The 27,094-nt window shown below is 39.5% G+C and overlaps 2 protein-coding genes across 3 annotated transcripts; both read right to left on the bottom strand.

Moving 5' to 3' along the window:
• Positions 1-2,112: 2,112 nt before the first annotated feature.
• On the bottom strand, positions 2,113-14,505 carry slc2a3b (solute carrier family 2 member 3b). Its single transcript, XM_040117559.1, has 11 exons — positions 14,376-14,505; positions 13,538-13,698; positions 9,811-9,915; positions 7,911-8,071; positions 7,298-7,538; positions 6,409-6,571; positions 5,974-6,161; positions 4,928-5,032; positions 4,723-4,824; positions 4,400-4,603; positions 2,113-4,297 (listed from the first exon to the last, which is right to left on the bottom strand). Exons 2-11 carry the CDS (start codon positions 13,559-13,561, stop codon positions 4,037-4,039), a joined length of 1,554 nt encoding a protein of 517 aa, XP_039973493.1. The 5' UTR covers positions 13,562-13,698; positions 14,376-14,505; the 3' UTR covers positions 2,113-4,036.
• A 9,625-nt stretch (positions 14,506-24,130) lies between these two features.
• Positions 24,131-26,830, bottom strand: LOC120784136 (cytochrome c oxidase subunit 6B1). Of its 2 annotated transcripts, none has more exons than XM_040117645.1 (4): positions 26,699-26,830; positions 26,111-26,249; positions 25,123-25,223; positions 24,131-24,434 (listed from the first exon to the last, which is right to left on the bottom strand). In XM_040117645.1, the coding sequence occupies exons 2-4, from the start codon at positions 26,214-26,216 to the stop codon at positions 24,381-24,383; spliced, it is 261 nt and encodes an 86-aa protein (XP_039973579.1). In that variant the 5' UTR covers positions 26,217-26,249; positions 26,699-26,830; the 3' UTR covers positions 24,131-24,380. The 2 variants fall into 2 exon arrangements, with proteins under 2 accessions (XP_039973579.1, XP_039973580.1); XM_040117646.1 differs by having other exon boundaries at positions 26,630-26,736.
• Positions 26,831-27,094: the final 264 nt, after the last annotated feature.

Here is a 27,094-nt window from a genome sequence, read left to right as displayed (position 1 = left end):
GAGGATGAGGGGGTGGATGGATGAATGGATGAGGGAAGGAGAAAAATATTTACAGAGCAGCACATACAATCAGTACACTGCCAAGCGAGGAAGTAAACAAAACAGTGTTGTCACAGAGACAGGAGGAGAGAAAGAGATCAGAAAGAAAGAAAGGAGGAGAGTGGGGGAGATTTCTGTTTTTTTTATTTGAGAGAAACAAAGACACAAAGAGAAAACAAAGGAGGGTCAACAAGAGACAGTGGTAGAGAGGGAGAAGGAGGTAGAGAAATTAATAAACAAGTTTGTCTGGTCTATGAAACAACTGTCTAGACATGTCTGACGGTGTCTGTTCCAGCTCTCCTCCAATGCCTCGCACAAATTTCTGCAAGGCCGCCTGGCAGACTGTGCCTCAAACTGCGGCATCCCTCACATGTCTGGACACTGTGCTTACTTGCATTTTTCAAGCTGTGGCATGTGAAAGTAACCAAATTTTTTTTTTTCTTGTTTCTTGCTCACTCTCTTGAACTTTTTACAGAAAATGAATCTAATCTGGACACATTTCTGGATGCTCTCCATCCTTCATGTGACACCCCCCTCCCCGCCTTCCTTTCTCCCCTCTTCCCTCTGTCTCTCAGACAACTCCTCGCCTCAAAGGATTGCCCATCCAGGCAGTATCTAGACACGCGCTCATGCACACACACACACACACACACACACACACACACACACACACACACACACATTATGCAAACATACAGAGCTGACCACGCCTCTGGTCTGAGCACGCCACTCGCTGGTCAGACTGCAGCACTGCAGCTTGTTGATGGACTTTCATGCCCCAGTTCACTGCAATGAATAAGACTTCAGTAGACTCTTGCAGGGAGATGTCGCCTATTGGCTTGACACAGTTAGGTGGCCTCATTCCCAGTCAGCCGGAGGCCCTTTACCCTTAGCTCTTTGCTCTGAGGGGCTCATGTACAGAAGGTAAAGTGAAGAGGAAAATGGATAATGGGCCTTAAGTCATTAAACAGGGATTTAAAACTTCTATCCTTTTTTTTTTGTTCTGCAGGAACTTGTTCCCTGAGCCAGATTGAAATAAATGTCTGTTCGCATGTTTTTTAGAGCAGAAACAATTGGTTGATTAATTGATTAGTCAATAATCAGAAAATTATCAGCAGTTTTTAAATAATTGATCACTACATTTCTAAGCAAAAATGGCAAAAATTCACTGATTCCAGCCTCTCAAATGTGAAAATGTTCTGGTTCTCGTAGTCTTCTATGAGAGTAAATTGTTTATCTTTGGATTTGCGCTGCTGGTTGAACATAGCAAAAAGATTTTAAGATGTCACCATTGGCTCTGGTAACTTGTAGTGGGCATCTTTTGCTGTTTGCTGACATATAGACAAAATTATAAATAAATTAAGTGAAAAAAGATAAATAAATTAAGCAATAATGAAAATAAACATTAGTTGCCACCCCCTTTTTTTAGTGTATGTTCCCAAAAAAAATCTAATCAACATCCTCTGGATTTGGAGTTCACTTACTATTTGACTTCTCTTAAATGTGAGAACGACTACACTCATAAAACAACAGCAAAAGCCTGCAATTTTAAAATAATGATTTCTTTGGAATGGCAGTGTAAAAAGTACATTTTCAAAGGAATTCCCCTTTGAGGTAAATATTTCCTTGCATCTCTACATGTGTTCTGGTTTGGCTTTTGAAGCTGTGATTCAAGAGGAAATTTCACCTCATAACTCCTCCTCACACATGCACTTCTGAAAAACATTAACGCGACCATGAATATATCATTAAGACCCAACTGCTCAGCAGCAGCAGCAGCCACAGAAATTACTGAGCTCTGATTTTTAACTCACGGCTTTACTTCCATGTTATAGTGTTGGCTCGCTCTACAGTGTATGAGCAGCTAAATGAGAAATGGTAGCTGCCACAATGCAGAAACGTTTACAAGACAAAACACTAGACAAACTTCTCACTTTCACTTCCACACAGAGACTACAATTGCATTAAACATTCATGACAGCAAACTTGCCTTGACCTATGACTTTACCAAAAGAAAAAATCAGACTCTTTATGCTCATAAATCAAGTAACACATTTCCTTACAAGACTTACAACTTTATTTCCTTTTTAGTTTCTCAAACCAAGTGTCACTCATATTATCACAGCAGGAGAACAGAGGATATTATAATCGAAAAACAGTAAGGCTCTTATCCCACACACGCACTCAACCTTTGTCACTGTCACTTCTGTTTTTTCGCAAAGAAAAGACAACAAAAGAGCAAAATATACATATTAAAGATGTGCATATTGAGAACTGAGAAGCAACATCATGGCATTCACCATAGTAACAGTGTTTCCAGAGGGCCAGAAAAACCAGTTGATGTAACAGGATTATGAAAGACAAATACAGTAACAAAACCAAAAGCACGCATACCCTAACACATACAAGTATATTTACATATAACAGAGATCCACACAGAAACACACAAAACATTCATTACAAAGTAGTCAGACTGCCAAAGTGCAAACGAAACGCTGCTAAGCTCAGAAGCTGAAAGGTGCTTTCTTGTGAATGTGCGCATATCCAAAAGAAGATGCAACTGTACAAACACTGACAAAACATTTATAAGCATGTATACTGTGCTGTAATACTTGATCATGATGCAGTAACTGGAGATTCTACTATATATACACATGATTTCAGACAACTGGACACAAATACATATGACAAGACATGGTTTGTGTGTAAACCATTTAAATAAATACAATTAATGTAGTGTTTTTGTTCAGTATCACCGTCTCACATGGCTAATGTGTTGTTCGGACTGAGATATCAGTAGACTTGAATGAGTTACAATGCATCCCTCAAACGACTGTGTAACACTGAAAAGCACTTCTGAAGTGATGTAACATTGTTTTAGAGATTCTGAGATATTTGATTTCATGACCTGTGATGCAGTAGCTTGCAGTCTTGTACTGATGAGTAAAGAGTTTCAAGTACAGTGATGGATAAATGCATTTTCTCTGCTGTAACAGTTAGAAGCCATATACAATAACAGAAATAGCCACCTGAGTTTTTGTATCCTACTGTTGTAACACAATTCTGTAAACGACTGCACTACAGTAATTTTTCTGTCATCCTCATTGTACCCTGCAGTGAAACCATAAAACAGGGTCTCTGTTAGGACTTGGCAGTGCTAGACTACATTCCAATGCATACAATATGTGTGATGCAGATGCCACCAATTTACAGAACTGTTCTTAAGTTACTTCTTTATCAGCACAAGCACTCCTGTGTTCAAACAATATACACAGGGACAAATATCTTCTACTCTCTGATGACGTCATCACGCTGTACATATCTTGCTTAAAAATGCTTTAATATATATATTTTAATCTATAGTCAGTGCTTTTTGTGCACCCAGAAGAAGAGAGACACCGCTGCAGCACCTCCTCCCTGTTTATTCTGTCTACTCAAGACAACATGGGTCCTTTCCCCTGGCAGCAAGGCACCTCAGGCAGGCACACAGGACAGAGAGTCAGCCTTTTTTGGGTCAGACTACTGCACTCCAAAACCGGCTTTTCAGGCTTGACCTCAATACATAAAGCCTCCCAAATCCTGCAACCTTTTAACACTGGGGGTAGCTGAAGACCTGGGACTTAACACTGAACATCTGTTTATCATTTTACACGGATCAATATGTACAGAGCTGGCACTGCGAATGTCAACAAACATTAAGGTCTGGTAATTCAATTAAGTTTGGCCCATGTTTAAAGCAGGATTACAGGGAATTCTGTCAATTGTTTTAGCATTTGTAACTTGGGAATCTTTAAAAAAACACTGCATTATATTTAAAAAAGGCACGCTAAAAACATTGTTTTTGCATTAATACACTGAGTTGGCTTTTTCTAAACACAAACTCACTGCTCTTTTATCATTTGTGAGTTATGAAATATAACTCCTTACAGTATCTAAGTTCTTTGAACCTGTTTTTCTGCATCATATGCTAAGGCCTCCTTCTTTTGTCTAAAGATTCTCATGGTTTCGCTGGGGGAAGATCCACCATGGGAACCTTTTCTGTGGGCGACATAGGTGTAGGTTCTTTGCTGTCTGGCAGACTGACAACCACTGCCTCAGGCACCGGGGATTGGGTGGGTTTCTCCGCACTGGCAGCGAATCCCTGAGCAATGTCATCAAAGGTTCTTCCTTTGGTTTCAGGCACACGCAGGAAGGTGAAGATGAAGAACACAATGAGGAAGACTGTGAAGATGATGAAGACGTATGGGCCACATAGTTCCTGAGAGAAGAGGAGAGAGGTGTTTTTTATGGGATAAACTGCAAGACAAGCTCAAACCACATGTTCATGATGAGGATTAAGGTGTAGCGAATGCATCCTTACCTCCAGTTTAGGGAAACCTAGCCCCACCAGGAAGTTGGCAGTCCAGTTGGAGAAACCAGAGACAGCCATGGCAGCAGGTCGGGGCCCCTGGGAGAAAAGCTCAGCCACAATGAACCAGGGAATGGGACCTGGACCCATCTCAAAACTGGCAACAAAACCGAACACAGCCACAATCGCCAGGTAGCTTAGAGACGGGTTGGTCTTCTGCTCAGAGAAAGGAAGAGAGAGAAGGCAGTAATATAATGAAGGAACATCAGGGAGACATTTTATTTTTGTTGGCAAAAAGGTCACAGGACATGAGGAATCTAGCAATGGGTACTTACCCCTAACGAGAGAGCAATTGTCATGGTGAGGGCACAAACAGCCATTCCAGCCAGTCCAATCAGGTGCAAGGTCCTTCGCCCCGCCCTTTCAACTAGGAAGAGCTGGTCCGGGAAAAAAGGGGATATAAAAAGGGATTGATTAATAATACACAAAATACAAAACTTGCCATATTCTGAGACAAAAACGAGGTAATCAGACACTTACAGAGACAATAGTAAACACAGTGTTGACAACTCCAGCTCCAATAGTGGCGTAGATGGGTTGACTTACACCAGCACTATCAAATATGCCTGTGGAGTAGTAAAAGACCTGAAAGGGGAGAAAGAGGAGGAGTTACTATTAGGGGTTACTACTGATTTCAGTGAATGAAACTAGTACAGTCTTTAAAATTACATTACATTAAATCTGCATGAATTGATTTTTTGGCGACTTTGGGGCAGAGTATCAAGCTTTAAACACAACACTGACATATTACCACCTTTTAAAGTTGATAGGGCTTAAGAAAGAGTTAGCAAACAGTTGCTAGTTTACACATCTAGCCAACATGAAGCAAATTAGCATTCAGTTGAAGTTTTGTGTCTGGCAACCTGACAAATGTAAGTCCAATATTCACTCTCTTTTAGCTTTGTTTTGGTCTCTACCAACTTCTGAGGGAAATATCTGGTCCCTTAGCCGCTAAATGCTCTATTATGTTCACCAGCTAGTCACTAACTTTGTCTGTCTGCTGTTTGGCACTGGTTGTGTACAGTGTTATGTACAGAGATCGATTGTTGGTATAAAAATATTGATTGGTGCAGCTTTAACTTAGTAACAAAGCACAAATCTATACACGTTGTATTATGTAAAATAATACTAGCTCCTCTTCTGGTGAGTGATATAGGTCATGAGTGTTAATGCATCTGTCAAGGTTCAATCGATGTTTCAGCTTTTAGTCGCAGGCTGCAGCAGCTTTGCTGTGTTTGTCAGGTCAGACGCAGCAACTGTCAACACGTTTAGTTAGCCCGGTAACATGACCTTATTGACAAAATACCACTGTGCTTGTCTCCTTCAGTTGACCCTCAGAGGCTTATATTATTCCACTTAATCTAACATGGTCATGTGTTCATCTGAAAAATTCGTATCATTTCACTGAATGCTCCCTCAAAGATTCATGTTTAAAGTTTTCCCCTGCACTTAATGTAGACTGACATTTGATAATTACATCCTTATACTGTAACTTGGCTCCATTATAAGATATAATGTCTACTCACAGCGTTGATGCCAGACAGCTGTTGAGAGAGCTGGAGAACGATAGCGATAATGATTGGTTGACGGTATTTTGGGGAGCGGAAGAGTTCGGGGATGGTCACTTTCTTTTCCATACTCATCCTCATCCCTTCTTCCTTCATCTCTTGTATATCGTCACTCACATCTTCACAGCCACGAAGGCGCACCAGTGCTACAAGGAGATGAAGGGATGAATGAACAGAGAGGAAGTCAGTACATTATTATGTAAATATAATGTCAATTACAGAGAGGCTGCAAGGGTCTTAGAACATAATTTGACATGCTAAAAGGCCACCTCATCTACAGGACATGCATCAATAACCAGATCATTAAAAATCCATGAGTCATTCTAGATTCAGTCTCATTAAAACCAGATGTTGCCATCTTGTTGGCAATGTGTACACTGTCTCCAAACTGACCTTTTCTTGCCTCCTCCTCCTGGTTGAGGACAATGAGTAGGTAGCGGGGGCTTTCAGGGCAGAAGGGCAACATGATGGTCTGCACCACGGCAGGCACAGCGGTCAGAGCCAGCAGCAGAGGCCACAAAGTGGCTGAGCCCAGCAGAGACTCCAGACCAAAGACCTAAAATACACAGGCAACAGGAGATGAAGTATTTGTAATGGATTTATTCAAGTCAATTTATTTCTGTTACATGAAATTCTTCTATTTATAACTTTGAGAGTGCACAGATAGCCAGATGGAGACCAGCTTCAAATCGAGTCTGTCAAACAAAAACAAGTTGTAAAACTGTTCTCCAGTACACAATGCTTCATTCACCCAACATGAGCTATCTCGCCTTTATCAGAGTAGTGTCTGAGGCTAAGACATGAAAGGGATACTGAGTATAATGCTTAATTAGGTGTATTTTAAGTATATTTCTTGGAAAGATTACAAAATTAGCTTTTAGCAAGTGATTGGTTAACATTAAAAGTTGTCTTTGCTGAAGATTATTCTGAAAAGATGGTTTTAAAATGATATGTTTTGTATTTAAGGTCATTTGTATTTCTCAGGTAAAGTTCTGTATCCAATGAGAGTAAATATTGTATTTTGTAAAAAGTATTTCTTTAGATGATGATAATGTTGCTTGGTAATGGACAGTAGAAGAGGAAACAGTCTCAGAAAGTAACCTAATGAAGGCGGGATACCTGAAAATGTTTGATTAGGAGAATAAAATATTGTGTACAGGAGAGGAATGATGAAATTCTTCTAGCAAATTTCTGTCCATATTATTCTTCAGAAATCAAGTTTTTTTTCAAAACCTAATATAAAAAGCATCAGTTAGATTATCACCATATCACACCCCCATACCTGTGCCACCAAGATGCCAATAACTACACCCAGCTGGTGCAGAGTGCCGAAAGCTCCTCGGACAGCGGTTGGCGAGATCTCGCCCACGTACATCGGTGTCAGTCCCGTGCACAAACCACAGAACACACCGATGACGAACCGGCCGACGATGATCATCTCAAAAGATTGACTCAGGGTCGACAGCCCCATCAGACCACCGCCAATAAGTGCAAGGACATTAGATAGGAACATGGACTTACGCCTGGTGATGAGCAACAAGGAAGAAGATAGGACATAGTTAGTGACCGTAAAGAGAAAAAAAAGCAACTATAAAAAGCATATGTCTGAATAGTGTGCATAAAGAAACTTTTTTTTCTTTTATCGCAAGATTTGCGATACTGATGTCTTCAAATGTCTTGTTTTGTCCAAATATCAGTCCATAACCAAAGATATTGAATTACTGAATTTATGAAAAAGAAAAGTCGCAAATCTTCACATTTGAGAGGCTGAAAACAGTACGTTTGCCAATTTGCACGCTAAGTGACGGAATGAATTAGTCTATTATTAATTTACCGTTTGTCATCTTGTATTAAATCATTGTTTGCACCTGTGTGTTTATTCCTTTTGTTCTCACCTGCCAAATTTGTTGACCATGGCTCCAACAGAGAAGGACCCGATCATGCCTCCAACACTAAAGATGGCCACAGAAAAACTCCACACCATGGTGTTTGTTCCTGGGCTGAAAGGCTCCCCGTACCGTTCCATAGACACATTCCGGAAAAATGCACGCAGTTTCTGTCACACCACAGAGGAGAATGGCAAGGTTAGAAGTGGCTGTTATTCAAGAAAGCATTTTTCTTGTGTCATTTATGATCAAAACAGTTCAGGTAATGTCTAACAGATGCGACAGAGCTTGTGCTTGATGTGTATTTGGGAGTTTTTGACATGTCCACATGGGGGCAGTACAGCTTTTAGCATCGGCTTATTGCACTGTCAAAAAAAAACCTCATGTCTGCCACCATAACTCTAGTTTAGGTCAGAGCAGACCTACAGTGCATGGAGAGAGTATTCAGACCTCTTCACTTTTGGCACATTTTGTTATGTTGCAGCTTTATGTTAAAGTCATTTAAATTAATTTTTCCCCCATCAATCTATACTCAATACCCCATATTGACAAAGGAAAAACAGAATTTTAAATTTATTTGTGAATTTATTGTACAAAGAAAAAACTTTGAAAAATTGAAATTTCACATTGACATAAGTATTCAGACCCTTTACTCAGTACTTAGTTGAAGCACCTTTGGCAGTGATTACAGCCTTGAGTCTTCTTGGGTATAACGCAACAAGCTTTGCACACCTATATTTGGGGATTTTCTGCCATTCTTGTCTGCAGATCCTCTCACGCTCTGTCAGGCTGGATGGTGACTGTCAGTGGACAGTCATTTTCAGGTCTCTCCAGAGATGTTCTATTGGGTTCCCTAAGCCAATCCTGTGTAGTCTTGGCTGTGTGCTTAGGTACATTGCCCTGTTGGAAGGTGAACCTTCAGCCCAGTCTGAGGTCATGAGCGCTCTGGACAAATTTTAATTAAGGATATCTCTGTACTTTCCTCTGTTCAGTTTTCTCTCAACCCTGACCAGTCTCCCTGTACCTGCTGCTGAAAAACACCCATGGTGATGATGCTGCCATCACCATGCATCATTGTTGGGACGGTATTGGGCAGGTGATGATCGATGCCTGGTTCCCCTCCAGATATGAGTATTAGAATTGAGGCCAAACAGTTCAATCTTGGTTTCATCAGACCAAAGAATCTTGTTTCTCAGTCTGAGCATCCTATAGGTGTTTTTTGCAAAGACCAAATGGGCTTTCATGTGTCTTTCACTGAAGAGAGGCTTCTGTCTGGCCACTCTGCCATAAAGCCCAGATTGGTGGAGTGCTGCAGTGATGGTTGTGTTTCTGGAAGTTTCTCCCATCTTCACACAGGGTCTCCGGAGCTCAGCCAGAGTGACCATTGGGTTTGTGGTCCTCTTAGGCCCTTCACCCCTGATTGCTCAGTTTGGTCAGGCAGCCAGCTCTAGGAAGAGTCCCGGGTGTTCCAGACTTCTTCCACTGAAGAATTATGGAGGCCACTGTGCTCTTGAGAACCCTCAATGCAGCGGAAATTTTCTGTAGCCTACCCCAGATCTGTACCTCGAAACAATCCTGTCTCTGAGCTCTGCAGTTCCTTCGAGCTCATAGCTTGGTTTTTTTTCTGATAAGCATTGTCAACTGTGAGACCTTATATAGACAGGTGCGTGCCTTTGCAAATCATCTACAGTCAATTGAATTTACAGCGGTTTGACTATTAATATCAGAAAATGAAAGAAAATGTGGTATTAGATCTGTAATTAATCCAGGAAATATGACCACTCCCCTAAAGGTTGTCCCTGCTGTCTTAAAACATGGAGACACCAAATGTCCATTACAAGAATTCATCCACATCCTATGTGGCTAGCTTTTTTGCAAACGCGCATACATTCAGAAAAACCACACGTACCTGCTCTGGTGCATTAATGACCCCAGTGTTGTAGCCAAACTGTAGCGAGCCGATGACTGCTGTTGAAACACAGTAGAGAAGGTAAGGGGTCACCTTCTTCTTCGGCTGTTGAGGAAGAAAACGATAGAGAGATAAAACAGATTGAAACAATGAGTGGATGCAGTTTATGGACAATCATCCCCTCAGTCTGTGTGGTGGACATGGCCTGTCCCTGGCTCTACAAAGCTCTTGTTGTTTATAGTGACACTGGTAATTATGAACAATGAGCCTTTCTACATCTGCTCTCCTTCCCTGTTTTCAGCTTGCTGCATTAGAAACTGCAGGCTTGCAGAGGTGCTGTGAAAGTTAGGTATTACGACACTGCACAGGCTCCATGATTTGCAGCTCTGAGGTATTTCTCAGCTAAGTAGCTAAACGCACCCTGAGAGAATAAATCTGAATCCTATTGCGAGTGTTTTTTTTCCTGCTGGTTTCAGAATTAAAGTGGGTTTAGCTCATAATAACAAGCTAACACACCAGACATTAATCCCTTGCATGGCAGGGGAGTGAAATTTGCAATATGTAAAATTATCCAACCAAGCAGAACTGAATGGAGTAATGGTTTGAATGAAGTCCCTAGTCTACTATGTAGAGGTGTCAGGCCAAAAATGGACATCCCCAATAAGAGCTTCACTTTGATTTAGAAACTAACCCAAGGACTTCATAACTTTTACATTTACTACAATGCCTAAACTTTCTAAGAACTTTTGCAAAGGTTATTCTTTGCATCCAGAGTTTAATGGTTAGGGGCTAATGTATAAATAGGCTCATTAATGAAACGAAATCCATTCTAATCATCCAGTTTAATCCATCTGTTTTCAAAATCTGCTGCTGTTTCAACACTAACTCAACTATTCAACATCAATGAAACATTCATGATGTCCACCAGTAAATGAATACATTGTTTTGTACATTTTTTAATCACATTCAAGTCAAAAACAGCCTCTTCTCGCAACTAACATGTACAAAGACTGGCACAGTGAGTTTTGTACCATAGAATTACCGCACACGATATCACTATCTGCACAGATAAAATACCAAATTCCTCAAATGTCATGAAACAGCATTGCCATTTCTATCACACTGGCTTAAGAAGAACTGGATTTTAAAATCAAAGGGGCAGTTTAAAGAATCTCCCACTCCTGAATTTAATGGTCTGTTTTACCATGTGCTCAGCAGCCTCCCTTTTCTGATTTAATGAGTTTGAACAGAGAACTTAAGGTTTCTTATTGACAACAAAACTATTGAAAATGTGTTTTGAGCACAAAGTATTCTTGGCTGCTTGTACATTAAGTTACCATAAACCAGCTCTTGACTAAGAATGTAACTGCAAACAAGAGGAAATGATGAGTCACTTGAAATAATGACGCTCGACAGATAAAAGAAAATATTTCCCCACAGTGAGATAGTGGTATTTGTAATCAAGCTACTTTGTGTTACTGGGGGGGATATGATGGCCTAAAACAAGCTGATTGCACTGGTGTTACATTTGTGACAGACAGAGAGTATCTTTTTGGTCTGGAAATAGGAAATACTGCATATGTGATAACATCATTGGGAGTAGCAAATGTGTCAGTCTTGAAACAAACGCATGACACAGTTGAGGAGAGAATTAATGAACACTACATCTAATGCTAATGTTACACCCGTTTTTTTAAAATAGAAACAAATTAACTGTAGGCTAGTTACATACGCCATCTTTGACTTTGGCCATAAGATTACCTAGGATAAGCAAAACAGAGACAACAGCACCGTCTTATCTTACTAGAGGATTTCAGATTAGGAAAAACCGCATCGGGGAGTATGGTTGTGCGTGTACATGTGTGTGTATATGTGAAACAGACATGCCAGACACATCTGCAGGGACATGTGGGTGTTGAGTAAGATTTAGACAAGACGACCACACTGTCAAATCGCCCTCTGGTTACAACAGTATCTCTGATTAGGGAGCGGCCGACCAAGGAAGGAGCATTTTCTATGTTACGACCATGATGCAGCAGACTCAAACGTTGTACTGACATGCTGAGAGGCATCTGGTCGCACAGGCGTGTTTTCGTTTTAGTGCATTTATGTTAGTTTTATGTGTGTGTGTAGGTTACTAGTCAAAACAGCAGCCGAGCACATAAATGTTGCTCAAGATCTGCGGCTGCATTCTACGATGTGCAGTGCTTTGTAGCAGAATACATATACTGGTTCGCAATTGTGTTTGCCACTGAACGTACTTTATAACATTCTTCAAAAAAAAAAAGCTGTGATCAATATGTAACCACAACTAATTATTGATTACCTGCCTGGAAATGTAAACAGTGATGTAAACGACTCAAACTTACTGAGCTGAGCTTAAAGTGCTCAGAATATATGAACGTAGTACACTTCGATGACAAGTGGGCAAACTGTCTGCTTATGATATGACTGAAAGCTCCAGAACAACTGCTAAATAGACCTCGTGGTGATACTGTTTTCTCAACTGCTGTTTCCAGGGTCGAGAATGAATTTTAAACCTCAGTTACTCAGCTATCCGCGCTTAATTTGGTCTTTTCTGTGCTTGTACTTAGTTCATTTTTGTTTCTGATATTAAATGATTATATAGAAAAACCGAAAGATCGTTCCCAACCACATGCAGATATTGTATTTCAACATTGTTAACATTTCATAATTTCATCATTCTTTGCAATGCCAGAAAAATGATGCAGGACCGACGCCTCTCTTTTCTCATCAACGCTCAACTTCCCCATTCATTTCATATTGAAATATTCTTCCCATCTCGCTCAATTATCCAATATTTCTCATTCCCCCTTGTTATACATACTTTCTTCTTCTTCTTTTTGACTATATTGCTTTGATCCTTTCTTGTGCCTCTTTATCATGAACCTGAACTTTGCAGCCAGCCCTTTACACAATTTTATCTTCAGTAAAGTACATCTGAAAAATATTTACTAAACAAATGCATATTTTGCTCCGCTCATTTTGTGCAAACATTTTGTACAGGACTTTTTGCAGAGCAGGCTGATATTGCGAGTGGTTTGGTGGTTAGCCCCACTTACACAGTTGATGTGAACATGTTAAGTAACATCAATGAAAATGAAGTAATTGAAATGCAACATGTTTCAAAACACAAACTACACGGAAAGTTTGCGAAGGCACCGCAAGTTCAGAGACAGCAGCAAAGATTTTTTCATTTTAGAGAGTTTTTGTGGGGACAAAGTGTTTACATATTTACCGCTCACCATTTTAATTAATTAAACTCACTCTCTTGTATTGCATGTTATCACTAAAAGCAAGATGACGACCCTCGCTCCATTTTTCCGGATCTCTCTTTGTGATATTACTATTCCCTCATCCCACCTCTCTACGCAGTATGCAAATGAAAGCATGAAACTAAAGCACACTCAAGTTCAGACCTGCTCCCTTTTAGTCACATCCTGACGTGCAAGAACGGAAAAATACAGAGTTGCCAGCCTATACCACAGTCCTGTTCATTGGGAGGTGTTGGCTCAAAACAGACTCGGATTATAACAAACAATGGCAAAAGCCAGGCTGACACTCTTCCTCAGGAAGCACTGGGAATTATGACAGACAACTAAAATTATTTGTTTGTATCTACAAAGAAATTCCAGAAAAATAACACATTTCAACACAAAACCAGCTACCAGCTACAAAAGCTGCACAAGTTAACAGTTATATTCACCTTCTCATCCTCCATCCGCTCCATCTTTGCTGCTGCTGTTAGAAGAAATTCAGGAGAAAATAACGGGGACTCTTCAGGTCACAAAGTGAGGCTTCTTATGCTTGAACTGCCTCTTCTTTCTTATGAACACACCCCTTCGTGCCAACAGGAAGCAGAAAATCCTGAAAATAAGCAAACACAGGAAACATGTGATAACTTTATAATGAACATTCTTTAGACTTTTTCTTGAGTAAATGTTTCAATAAAACTGAACATCGTCAGCATTAGAATATTAAAATGGATCCTGTGGCTTATAATAGGAACTATTAAAATTCACCATAGTTTATACCAGTTAGGGCTATAGACTACAGACCTAGACAGCTGAAGCACTTTTCTGCACTCACTGAATTCAAGGAGTCAGAGCCCCAAAATTTCAGTCACCTCCTCCCTCTGCTTCTCTATTCACCCTCCTCCTCTGCCCTCTCTAATTATGAAATGAAAAGCGAAAAGTGATGTAACTCCATCTCTTGCAATTAAATTATTGTCGCTTTGCTTATTTTTATCAATAGGCCCACAGAGAAAAAAAACATCATCTCCGTGGGCTGCAGAGACTGTAATAATCCACTTGGTGCGACGGAGCTGCAGGTGATGCTGCTCCAGTCGACTGGATTATAGTTAAAAAATGTTTTACAACACACTAAAAGTAGCCCGGTGCGGGCTACTTTTATTCTAATGATTAATAATGATTAATGTGAAAGTTACACTTCAGAAACAGAATACAGCAGCCTGAATTAAAGTTTGTTGCCAGTGACAACCCGCATGAATGAATCGGCACGGTGAATAAAACATGTTTCTTTACCGGTGTGTGGTGCCAGCCTTTGCTTATCCAGTAAAACAGTCTCGTCCAGATCTGTTTGCACAGATAAATGTTGAGTCCTCCCTCCTCTCCCTGTGACTTTATAGAAAGTGTTACAAGTTAACAGGCACGTTTCAATGCCTTGCCATCTCTTACTCATACGAAACTCCCCTGCGCGTAAAACATTTCCTGTGGAGACATCGAGTCACTTCGGGTTTAGTCGCGTCGTGTCGTAATTCTGGTGGCGGCAGTGCAGATGCAGAACGAAAAAAAAAAAAAGGAGAGGGGGGGACGTGCTCGGGCGAGCGTACAGTACGGAGCGGAGATGGAGAACAAACAGCAGCCGGTGAAAGGGGCCTCTGTGCCACTGCTGGCCCCGTCGATTGCCCGCCGGGGGCGCGAGAACAAAAGGCAATGTGCGCGGAGCTCAGATACAAAGCCTGCTCATGCAGAAATCATGAGACCGGCTCAGTGGGTGGCAAACAAATGGGGAGCCCTCCTAATTCCTCACCTACCACGTCTAATCTTCACAGCCCACCTAAATCCCAGTCTGGAATTTGACTAGTTCTCCATAAAAAAAAAAGGGCCATTTTTAAATCCACTTGGTGAGCAAGGTGGTTTCTTATGTATACCGTATAACTTGATTTTCATTGGCAGTTTTAAATGAGGGCCCAGGACTTGAGTTTGGACTTGTATCTAGAATTTCATATTAAGTATTAAACTTTTGGGGTAATTTTCTTGAAGTGTATTTAACAGAGTCTATCTCACCCATACGTACAGCTTTAAAAAGCAACTTAAATTTTAGTGCCAGTACCAGGGCCTAGGGCAGGATTTTAGAAATACTGAGCGGGACTGGAAATACCGCTCCCACCTCCAGAAAATTTTGACCACACACCAAAAATTTTATTCATTCAATTACCTAGTATGTTATATTGCCAAATGTAAAGATGTCAAGTATTATTGGATTTAGTTCCCAGGTTGCTAAGACCACCAAATGCCTAGGACATGACCTCTGTGTCCTACATGGCCCTGGTCAGTATTATATAAAGGCAGCTACTAATTATGCAGAAATAAATAATGGAGTAATTATGAGTCTTGGTCTTCACCAATCAAAATCACTGTCTTAACTTGGCCTCAACTTCCAGCTCACTTTGTTTCAGCTGATGCCCAGGGCCCAGCCTTGTCAGCTGTTTTCTAGTTCAATCTAACATTCTATTGTGTAAACTGTAGATAACAGTCCAGTTCGAGTAATGTTAGATGTAAATACAGCTAATATCTGCTTGCAGTCATTTCTGAACCGAAATGAATGGAAGGTGGATGTTTGGTGTTGACATCAAAACTAAACGCAATTTGATCCTTTTTGTTCCTGTTTTGATGATCAATGGTGGCTCCTTTATTCCAGTTTTAGTTTAAAAACAGTGTGTGACCTCGTGAAAGGTAGATTATTCTTAACAACACACACAGGTAATGTCTGTTTGGAACACGTGTGAACTCCTCTCTGTGGCCCACTATGGGGCAGTCATTATGCATTGTGTCAGAATCTACAAGTCCACTTTTGGACAGGTCCACTTGCATTACAAGTCTGCGGTGATTAATATTTTCTTCAAGTGTCTGTATCAATTTTTCTAAATTAGCAGAGGGAAGTCGTTACTGATGCATTTGATTCATCAGTGAGCCAATTTTTTCTTTTTATGCTGATTTTAAAAAAAAAACAAAGTTACTGCAATCTTGTGTAAGATTGGGCTATTTTGTGAAATAGCCAATGCCAAGGTCATGTGGGAGGTTCCTTCCTTTTCTCTGTGAAATAGAATTAGTTTGAATTACTATTATTTAATTCAGCGCCCGAAGCAGTTGCGACATACACTTCAGTTTTTTTCTTAGAAACTGCACCTCTCTGTCCCAGCACCCCATCTGTGTTCCATGAGCCGTTACCAAGGAAACCGAACCTGCAGCATCTCCTCCAGTGACCTGTCCTAACTGAGCAAATGAAATGAAAAGACACCTGCAAAGAGCAAATGCAGATACACAGATAGCGTATCTGCTGGGAGACCGAGCGAGGGAGGGGGAAGGAAGTGAGGAAAGTTGCACTCAAGGCTCCATACACACACACACACACACACACACACACACACACACACACACACACACACACACACACACACACACACACACACACACACACACACACACTTTTTGACCTTGGTCACTTTTGGGGACATTACATAGACTTGCATTAATTTCCTGGAGGCTTACCCTTAACCTAACCATAACCTCTACTTGCCCCAACCTTAACTACTGACCACGAAAATCAGCTTTTTTCCAACCGGACAAGCCCTCCCCAAATTACTGGTCTGGAGTCTGAAATTGGTCCCAAAAGCAGCCTCTGACAGAGACAGACAAACACACATACACCCAGAGAGAGAGAGAGAGAGAGAGAGAGATCACAGGAATTTAGCAGAATCATCTCATTGTTTCTCATTAACTGGATATAAATATGTAACTTGTGTTCATTTCAAGTTCATTCAACTTAATATTTTAGTTTTATTTTCAAACCACTACAGAACTTATGAACAATAGTTGATTTAACTTGTGGTCTTTTCACATGAAATGATGAGCTGAATGAATGAATGAACTGCTGATAGTTCACTCAGCTCATGAATTAAGCGTTTAAAGAAAAAATAGTATATTAGCAGATTTCCCAGCATGCATTGTTTGTTTAAAATTCTCCAGAGACTCTTCCTCTTCTTTGTAGTTTGAAGAAAACAGACATGATGGCAACTTGGTGTGTGTCTTTAATATATGTTAAGGTCAATCATGGCTGTTATGAATTCACTTAACAATTTAACAAAGACATTGGGAGAAGTCTTTGAGCTAACTCTGGTACAAAGCGGCTCCAGCAGGAGCAGCGAAAGCACAAACTGAAAAAACTGAGAAAATGAACAACCAAACAAACAACTCAAAGGCTTACACAATACAATTACAATTTTAATTAAGCTGACCTAGATTTGGAAGTTCAAATAAATACGTAACCAGTTCAATAAATTAAAAAAAAAAATTAAATTAACCAAACTAAGACAAGGGTTTAAACAACATTTGATATTTAATCAAGACAACATTAGGTGGTGTTAGAAAAACAAATTGTATTTTTTGACCTGACCTAAAATTTAAAGGCAGCCCTTTCACTTTATATTTTAAAAATTGAAACAAGTTATATTTGACAGTGTAGCTGGAGGCACCCTGTAAGATTTCAATACTTAAAGTGAACAAGTAGAGCCCGTTCCTTCCTTTGTTTGTGTACTGTGGCATGGTAGTGCACCACACCAAAGGTTTAATTTTTTTACTTAAAAAAAATGTTTTCTATCAGTCAGTTTATTGTGTCTTTAGCAATATTTCAATAGGGAACAACAAGAAGCATTGGCAAACACAAGTAAAGTAATTAAAACCAAGGATTTCCCATTGAAATGTCCTGATAGCTAGTTTAAAAGGGAAGACAACTCTCTTTCCCCCCACACTTCACTACATCTATTTTGATTATTTCAGCTCTTAATTGAACATGTTCCAACAGGCCTATCTTACATTACACTGAGCAAAATAACCAAACATAGTCAAGTCACGTTTAAAAATGGCTGCCACATCAAAATATGGTTTGCGTAATTTTATACACATTTGTCTTTAGCTCAGCATGGCATTTTGAGTATAATTGGCAAGTTTTGCATCTAGCATGGGTTTGAACATATTCTATATGATATTATAATGATAATCGGTCGGTGCAGTATCGGCAGGATTAAAAGGTAATTTATATTAAACATCTGACAAACTGTAGAGAGCTGCTAAAGAGGGGTGGAGCAGTACGCTGAACGGTTTCACTGATCTAAATTTTGTGCAACAGTACCACCTTGTGTTTATATTTTGCCAATTACTCATGTTGGCACACACTAACCCTGACCAGATACTGTACCTACACAATGCCACAACCAGCTCACTGGAAGTCACAACTTCTGAAAAGCAGTTTCCTGAAAGGCCTCACTCACTTCTTGTTTCTGTTTAAAGTTTCACAACCGCATCTCTGACAGTATATCTACTGTACATCGATAAAAGGGAAAGCCTTAGGTGAAGTTTATTTGGTCTACAAACTGACACAGAGGAAGGACACACACCAAATCCGGCATGTCAGGACTTATTACAGCATAGCTGAGGTGAAGGGGTGCCAGTGGAGGATGCGGTGAGCTGATGTTAATCAAAAGATTTCAGCTGTGCTCTGGGAACAGACATGCCAACAGAACACAAGTCATTAAAATTAAGACTTTGCCTTTTACCTGGCTGCCTGTCTCAGCAGGCAGTCAGCTTGTTTCAAAACTAACCCACTGACAGATTGCAGTGTGTGAAATTAAATAGGTCTTGCTTAAAGTATTGCATTACACTGTATATTTATACATACGAGCATAGATACTGTATTTACAGATAGGTGACAAATTAAAGGAAAAAGCAGCATAAAGTGTCTTAGTCACCACAAACCGCAAAGAACAGCTTCAGTGAACCTTGGCATTGATTCTCCAAGTCTCTGGACTCTACCGGAGGGATGGACACCATTCTTCTAAAAGGTATTCCCTCATTTTGATGACGGTGGTGGAGAGCGCTGTCTAACGCGTTGGTCCAAAATCTCCCATAGGTGTTCAACTGGGTTGAGATCTGTTGACACTGAAGCAGCATATGATTCACATTATTTTCATACTCATCAAACCATTCAGTGACCTCTCGTATGGATGGGGGCATTGTCATCCTGGAAGAGACCACTCCTGACAGAACAACTTTGTATTGATTTGCAGTGACCCTTCAGTGCCAGTGCCTATGGTTTTTGCATCACTGAACTCTCAAATGTGTATTCATGTTTGTAATGAGGGGTTTATGCACTGCAGCCCGACTGTAATGACTCTGTCTAGTTGACGAAAGACTGTTCTTGATGACAGAGTCTGATCACGTGCTGCATTGACATTCTCAGTCACCTGAGGAAGAGCTGATCTTCTGTTTTTCCTCACATATTGCACTATTGCACAAGCATCACAGTCATCAAATGTGCACTGTTGACCACAGTTTCTGACCCTATCTATTAATGTCTTTCCAATAGATCTAAATGCAGATGTCACTTCAGTCACTGTTCCAACACTAGCTAGTTGAGCACTTTGTAACCGAAGCTCCTGCCATCTGTGCCCCAACAATGAAGACTCTTTCAAAGTCAGTTAGATCTTTTCCTCTTGCCATCTTGATACAAAATCAGAATCAACTGCGCCTGCTCAGCATGTTTATACATGCCACACAGTATGATGGAATGGTAATTGCTTAATTGTACCATGCAGTGCACTTGCATGGAAGCATCTGCATTTGTTTTCTCCACTCATTTATTTTTTCTTTTGAATAAATATATATAGTATTTTGGTATTAACTGTTCATCAACTCAGAGGAAGATTGAAGATTACTGTGTATACTGACAGCTGAAGGCTATATGAGCAATTCAGGAGGACTACAGATCAAATTAGAGTAAAAACCTTGTTAATGGCAATATTTTTGATCAAGAATAAACCTGATGACTAAAGCGGTAGCTATATATATATATACACATACACATATATATATATATACACACATATATATAAGGGTAAGTCTCCAGGAAATTAATGCAAGTCTATGTAATGTCCCCAAAAGTGACCAAGGTCAAAAATGTGTGTGTGTGTGTGTGTGTGTGTGTGTGTGTGTGTGTGTGTGTGTGTGTGTGTGTGTGTGTGTGTGTGTGTGTGTGTGTGTATGGAGCCTTGAGTGCAACTTTCCTCACTTCCTTCCCCCTCCCTCGCTCAGTCTCCCAGCAGATACGCTATCTGTGTATCTGCATTTGCTCTTTGCAGGTGTCTTTTCATTTCATTTGCTCAGTTAGGACAGGTCACTGGAGGAGATGCTGCAGGTTCGGTTTCCTTGGTAACGGCTCATGGAACACAGATGGGGTGCTGGGACAGAGAGGTGCAGTTTCTAAGAAAAAAACTGAAGTGTATGTCGCAACTGCTTCGGGCGCTGAATTAAATAATAGTAATTCAAACTAATTCTATTTCACAGAGAAAAGGAAGGAACCTCCCACATGACCTTGGCATTGGCTATTTCACAACAGATTGCAGTAACTTTTTTTTTTTCTTCTTCAATCAGCATAAAAAGAAAAAATTGGCTCACTGATGAATCAAATGCATTAGTAACGACTTACCTCTGCTTGCGGGCCTAAATAAATGTGTAGTTTTATCTTAATTTAGAAAAATTGATACAGACACTTGAAGAAAATATTAATCACAGCAGACTTGTAATGCGAGTGGACCTGTCCAAAAGTGGGCTTGTAGGTTTTGAGGTATTCAAAAGGCACTGTTTTTAAACTAAAACTGGAATGAAGGAGCCACCATTGATCATCAAAACAGGAACAAAAATGATCAATTTGCATTTAGTTCTGATGCCAACACCAAATATCCCACTTATTTTTTCTCTTGAATAAATATATATGGATATCTTCTGGGGGTTACGTCAACATTAACAAACCATGGCACACTAGTCCCTGTCTAATGGCACCACAGTGTGGTTACAATGGGGAATAACAAAAAAGTAAGCATGTGATTTCACACTGCCACTCTCTGGAAAAACCTTGGTTATAGTTACCTTCAGTTTCCACAGTAGACAGGCCTAAGGGGTATTTCAGAGAAGGCTAAAACACTTGAAGATTACTGTGTATACTGACAGCTGAAGGCTATATGAGTAATTCAGGAGGACTACAGTTCAAATTAGAGTAAAAACCTTGTTAATGGAAATATTTTTGATCAAAAATAAACCTGATGACTAAAGCGGTAGCTATATATATATATATATATATATATATATATATATATATGCACATATATACACACACACATATATATATATATATATATATATACACACACACACACACACACACACACACACACACACACACACATACATATATAATTATACACACACACAGCTCTGAAAAAGACCACTGCAAAATTTTCAGTTTCTCTGATTTTACTATTTATAGGTATGTGTTTGAGTAAAATGAACATTTTTGTTTTATTATATAAACTGACAACATTTCTCCCAAATTCCAAATAAAAATATTGTCCTTTAGAGCATTTATTTTTCCAGAAAATGAGTAGTGGTCAAAATAACAAAAAAGATGCAGTGTTTTCAGACCTCAAATAATGCAAAGAAAACAAGTTCAAATTAATTTTTAAACAACACAATACTAATGTTTTAACTAAGGAAGAGTTCAGAAATCAGTATTTGGTGGAATAACCCTGATTTTCAACCACAGCTTTCAATCCTTTGCAATTCTTTTTGTAGGTCACTTGATGTCATCCTACGGTTGCTGAGTGACATTCAAACGAGTTAATGGTCATCCCGGTCAGTGGAGAGTCGTTTTCGCCCTCTGCTGGTCTGTAGCTTTGTTGCCCCCAATGTCTGCTGCTTGACCTTGTTCTTATGAACCCCTATCTTAGAAATTTTAAGGATGGAAGCAACTTGACACTCTGTATCCCTCAGCCAGTAAAGCCAGAATTGAACCCTTCTTTTCCTCACTCAAAACTTTTCTTTTCAACTTTTCTTTTGGAATGGTCAATAGTTATTTTTTGATTCCAATTACTTTTGAGGTACTACTAGCACTGTTTTTGCCATCCAGCTGGTCCTACTGCATGAGGATAGTGATGACCACAGCAGTGGTTTTTATACTTTTCCTCATTAAATAAGATTTGGTTCAGGTGATCACCTAACCAGTACCTCATTAAGTAGAATGAGGTATGCTTGTGTTGGAATTCAACAGACACTGGAATGGAATGGCTGTCTTACATGTAGAGATGCTGATTTCAGAAAAATTTGCAGTGGTCTCTTAATTTTTCCAGAGCTGTATATATTATCTGTACAATATGGGAAATTGGTCACCAGAGAGAATATTATTAGAGCAATAAGTCACTATATTTCAGGACTTTCAATTATGATACAAAACCAATACAGCTGCCATTAACAGAAAGGTCTGATCTATTGGATTTTTGAGATTTAAAATGTTTATTGTTCATTATTAATTGACAAATTAAGCACATAAAAAAGGTCTAAAGTTGATTCGAAATGTTGAATTTGCCTTTGGTAGCTCTTCCTGGGAACTCTCAATATGCAGTCCAAAGAGGTGTTGATGCAAATAAAGGAGGCCATCATTAGGCTGAAAAAACAAAACGGACCTATCAGACAGCTGGCAGAAACTTTAGGTTTGGCCAAATCAACAAAATGGTACATTCTTAAGGAAAAGAAATACAGTGGCGAACTCAGCAACACCAAAAACCCTGGAAGACCACGGAAGACAACTAAATTGGATGATCATAGAAATCTTTCCTTGGTGAAGAAAAAGCCTTCACTGCATCTCACCAGGTCAAGGACACTCTCTGGGAAGTAGGCGTATCATTGTCAAAGTCTACAATCAAGAGACACCTTCATGAATGTAAATACAGAGGATTTACCACAAGGTGCAAACCAATGGTAACAGTCAAGAACAGAAAGTCAAGATTAGACTTTGCCAGAAAACATCTAAAAAGCCTTCCCAGTTCCGGAACAAGATTCTTTGGACAGATTAAACCAAGATTAACTTGTACCAGATTGATGGGAAGAGAAAGGGAAGGAAAGGAACGAGTCAAAGAACACTACATCATCTGTCAATCATGGTGGAGGCAGGATTATGGCATGGGCATGTAGGGCTGTCAATGGAACTGGGTCACTGGTGTTTATTGATGATGTGACTGCTGATAGAAGTAGCAGAATGAATTATGAAGTCTATAGGGCTATAGATTGAGCCAAATGTTGCAAAACTGATGGGACGGTGCTTCACAGTGCAAATGAATAAAGACCCAAAACATACTGTGAAGGCAACCCAAGAGCTTCTCAAGGCAAAGAAATAGAAGTCTTCAAATGCCAAGTCAGTCACCTGACCTCAACCAAATTGAGCAAGCTTTTCACTTACTGAAGACAAAGCTGAGGGCAGAAAGACCCAAAAGCAGCTGAAGATGGCAGCAGTAAAGGCCTGGCAAAGCATCTCAAAGAAGGAAACTCAGCATTTGGTGATGACCATGGGCTCCAGACTTCAGACATTTTCATCCAAGTTTTAAAAATAATCCTTATATTTATAATTATGTTGGATTGTCCAATTACTTTTGAGCCCCTGAAAATGAGGGACTGTTCATAAAAATGGCTGTAATTCCTAAACAGTTAGTGATATTTTGTTAAACCCCTTGAAAATAAAGCTTAAAGTCTACAACTCAATCACATCTTGATGGCTTCACATCAAATCCACTGTGTTGGTTTTACAGAGGCAAAAATCACAAAAATGTGTCACTGTCCAAGTACTCACTGAGCTAACTTTATATATGCAGTGTTTATTGGACACTCCTAGTGTCAATTGTCAGATGAACTTAATTCATGGTGTTACCTTGCCCTGCCTTAAATTTGGTTGACATTAACAACCACTGAGAAGAAGACATTTCCATTTCATCTACCCCTAAATAGGTACAGTACTTAACAATATTAACCCCAGTGGCGGCCAACCAGGCCTGTTTTGTGAAATTAAGTTACTGATTTAAGGAAAATGTTATCCATGTCTGGCTTAGGGAAATTGCCCAGAATACAATTCACTACAGCAAAACATTAAAATTTAATGATGAACAACGGCCTTTTAATTAAATCTGCATTATATTTATTGATTAAACAATGCTGAAGAGTAGAGACTGAAAACAAATTTCAAACCTTGACATGCAGGGTAAAAACTTGTGCGTGTTTATAGTTTAAGTTAACAGTTTAAGTAACATCAATGATGGTAATGTGATAGCTGTTTGAATATTTCATTAAGTACAATACACTATAGAGGTAAAGGTGCAAGTAACAGAATGTCCCGCAGTTGACTGTCCTGATCCATAATGGTTGGACATTTCAGATCCTCCCTGGGAAAGATCCATTTTCTATCTGCTCGTCCCACTTAGCAACCTGCAGGAGACAGAGTAAAATATTAGTCATATGCAAGCAATGGTGAAGCTGCAGCACAAGCATTGATTTACATTCACAGTGGTTTCATGTCAATCATTAGAACCTGTCAATGATGGAGATTTGAGCATGGACGTTTATTCTTGACCTTGGGAACAGTATGTGTGACAAAATAGTGTCACGGCCGGTTGCATGTGATGTCATACGCAAATAGCCTCAAAAATCTCAATTCAGATTTACTAGCTTTTCTAAGCTTTCATGGCAACTGTGAGACTATTTTGCTTTCAACAATTAAGATATGATCAGGAACATTAAGAAGAAAAACAATAGTAAATTGTATTTGTCTTACAGTCCTTTATCACAAGCAGCTTAATGTACATCTCAAAGGACCTCTAACTCTAAGACACTACCTGGAGATAAGTAACCAGTCAGTCACAGAACAAAAAGAAGTAGCTCTTCATGTATCAACATAAAAAACAAGGGAGAAAAAGAAAAACGAGACACAAAATAGCAAGAAGCAGAAAAGCGACAACTGTCTGGGCTACATAAGCTAGCCATGGCTATCCAGCACTAACTACATTTAGTGTGTGCACAGGAAAACATCCGAAAAAACACTGTGGTATATACCCCAAAAAGGACACCGGAAAATATGTTAAGTTTGAATGATCAGAGCTTAAGTCCTACGGCTTACCCAGCTCATGGGACAGAGGCTCTTGTAAACCCTCATGTACCATTGACAGGGAGTAAGATCCTGGCCTTTGGCTGTCAGGGCCTTGTTGCACCTGTGAAAGTCTGGAGCAAAAAAAACCAACAAAAAGGATTCAAGGTCTGAATAAAACCAATGTCCACACCAACAACACCATAAAATAAAGCTGCAGAGATCTTAGGATAGCAGCATGACAAAAACAAGTCTTGACAGAAAGAGTGAGACTCAAAGCTTATCTTGATTGTCCATATTTGCAACAATTTTGATTAGCGAATATTCGTTCTAGTCATTTTAAGGCAAATACGCCAAATATTTGCTGGTTCGAGCCACTAAAGTGCAATGATTTGATGCATTTCTTTGTTGTACATGATATTATACTTAATATTTTTGGGTTTCGGGTTGTTGTTGGGACAAAAGACATTTGAAGAGGTTACACTGTGCAGCTGGAAATTATAACAGGCAGTTTTAATTATTATCTAACATTTTATTGACAAAACAAGATAATAAGAATAATCAGCAGATTAATTGATAATGTAATAATTATCAGTTGCAGGCCAAAAATACAGTATTTTACAGAGGAATTTGTCAAAAATGTGTTATCTAATACTCCCAATGACATTTTGAAATCAAATACTTTTTCAGGTGACCGAATGATGACTGATTTGTAAGTCTCTGTTAACTGACAGCTGTCTTTGTTATCATGCACCACATATATCTGATGGGTGGGTCAACAAAATGCTAAATGTTAAAATGTATACAATGATTTTAACTAAACAACCACAAACCTGTGCACGAAATATTAAATAACTGCATTTATCTGTAAGTGCTTTTGAAACCCATTTCAAGCAATTTGTTAAGTTAAGATTAAAGATATTGCAGAAGTTTATAGTTATATAGGTATTGAGTAGTTCAGCCAAAGCTCAGTTTTCATCTATGTCTAACTGGTTTTATTGTAAGTCTTTGTTGTCCTCACCCAGGTAATTCTGGTAACAGTTGCGGGTCTGGTTGGTGTTAGGGAATCGGGCGTCAAATGGAGCAGTCCTGTAGTTCTTCAGCTTCTCCTCAATAGTCTCAGCCATTGTTAATCAGCTTCAAGCACACGTCTAAACGATCTGGATAAATGGCACAGGGTGGATTAATTTAAAGCTGCAACGGGTTTATAAAAACGTCAGATGAACACAGCGATCAGAGGCTAACCTCAACACTAGGCGTTAGCTGGCTACGCCACATATAGCGTTGTGATGAAAGGTTAACGTTAGCTTTGATTTTAACTCTACTCAATGTTTAATTATTAGCAGACATAAGTACAAACCTATGCCGACATAAACAAAAGAGTAGAACCGTGTTACAACCCGATTGTTAGCTTTGAATACAAGTTAGCATGTTAGCTCGCTGCTAAAATGCTAACATTTCTAGAGCTGATTTTTTAGCTAACACGTTTGAAACAGCCAGGATGTTTATACAATTATGGTAAATTAAAACAACAGACAACCTGAAATATAATGCTAAAGGTCGTATTTTAAAAAAGTAACAGCAAATGTCGGCGTTACAGACAGCTAACCTTGCGACGCCTCTTGCTGTGTCCTCTTCAACGAAAGATGTCCTTCTTCGTGGCCGCGCAGAGGATTCTGGGATATCGGGTCGTCCTCGCCGTCTTCTTCTTCTCAATGTTTTATGGACCGTCAAAAATAATGCTAATGATAAATTTGAGGAAAGAAATGATGTTGGCGTTCTCTTAAACAGATAACGCTTATCTAATCACGTGAATCAAAATTTAGCTCTATTTCTCTAAGGTTCAGTATCGGCTCCTTCCTCTCAGCATCATAATTTGGACAGTAAAGCTTAACGTGTTCCAAAGTTACCCCCCCCCCCCCCTTCACAAAATAGATAATAATAATAATAATAATAATAATAATAATCTAAATAATATACTTTTTAATACTGTACGCCAAAACCG

The sequence above is a fragment of the Xiphias gladius genome, chromosome 22, assembly GCF_016859285.1.
Source record: "Xiphias gladius isolate SHS-SW01 ecotype Sanya breed wild chromosome 22, ASM1685928v1, whole genome shotgun sequence".
Lineage (NCBI taxonomy): Eukaryota > Metazoa > Chordata > Actinopteri > Istiophoriformes > Xiphiidae > Xiphias > Xiphias gladius.
Note: the sequence above shows the minus strand (reverse complement) of the source record. Positions and strands in the feature narration are given on the sequence as shown.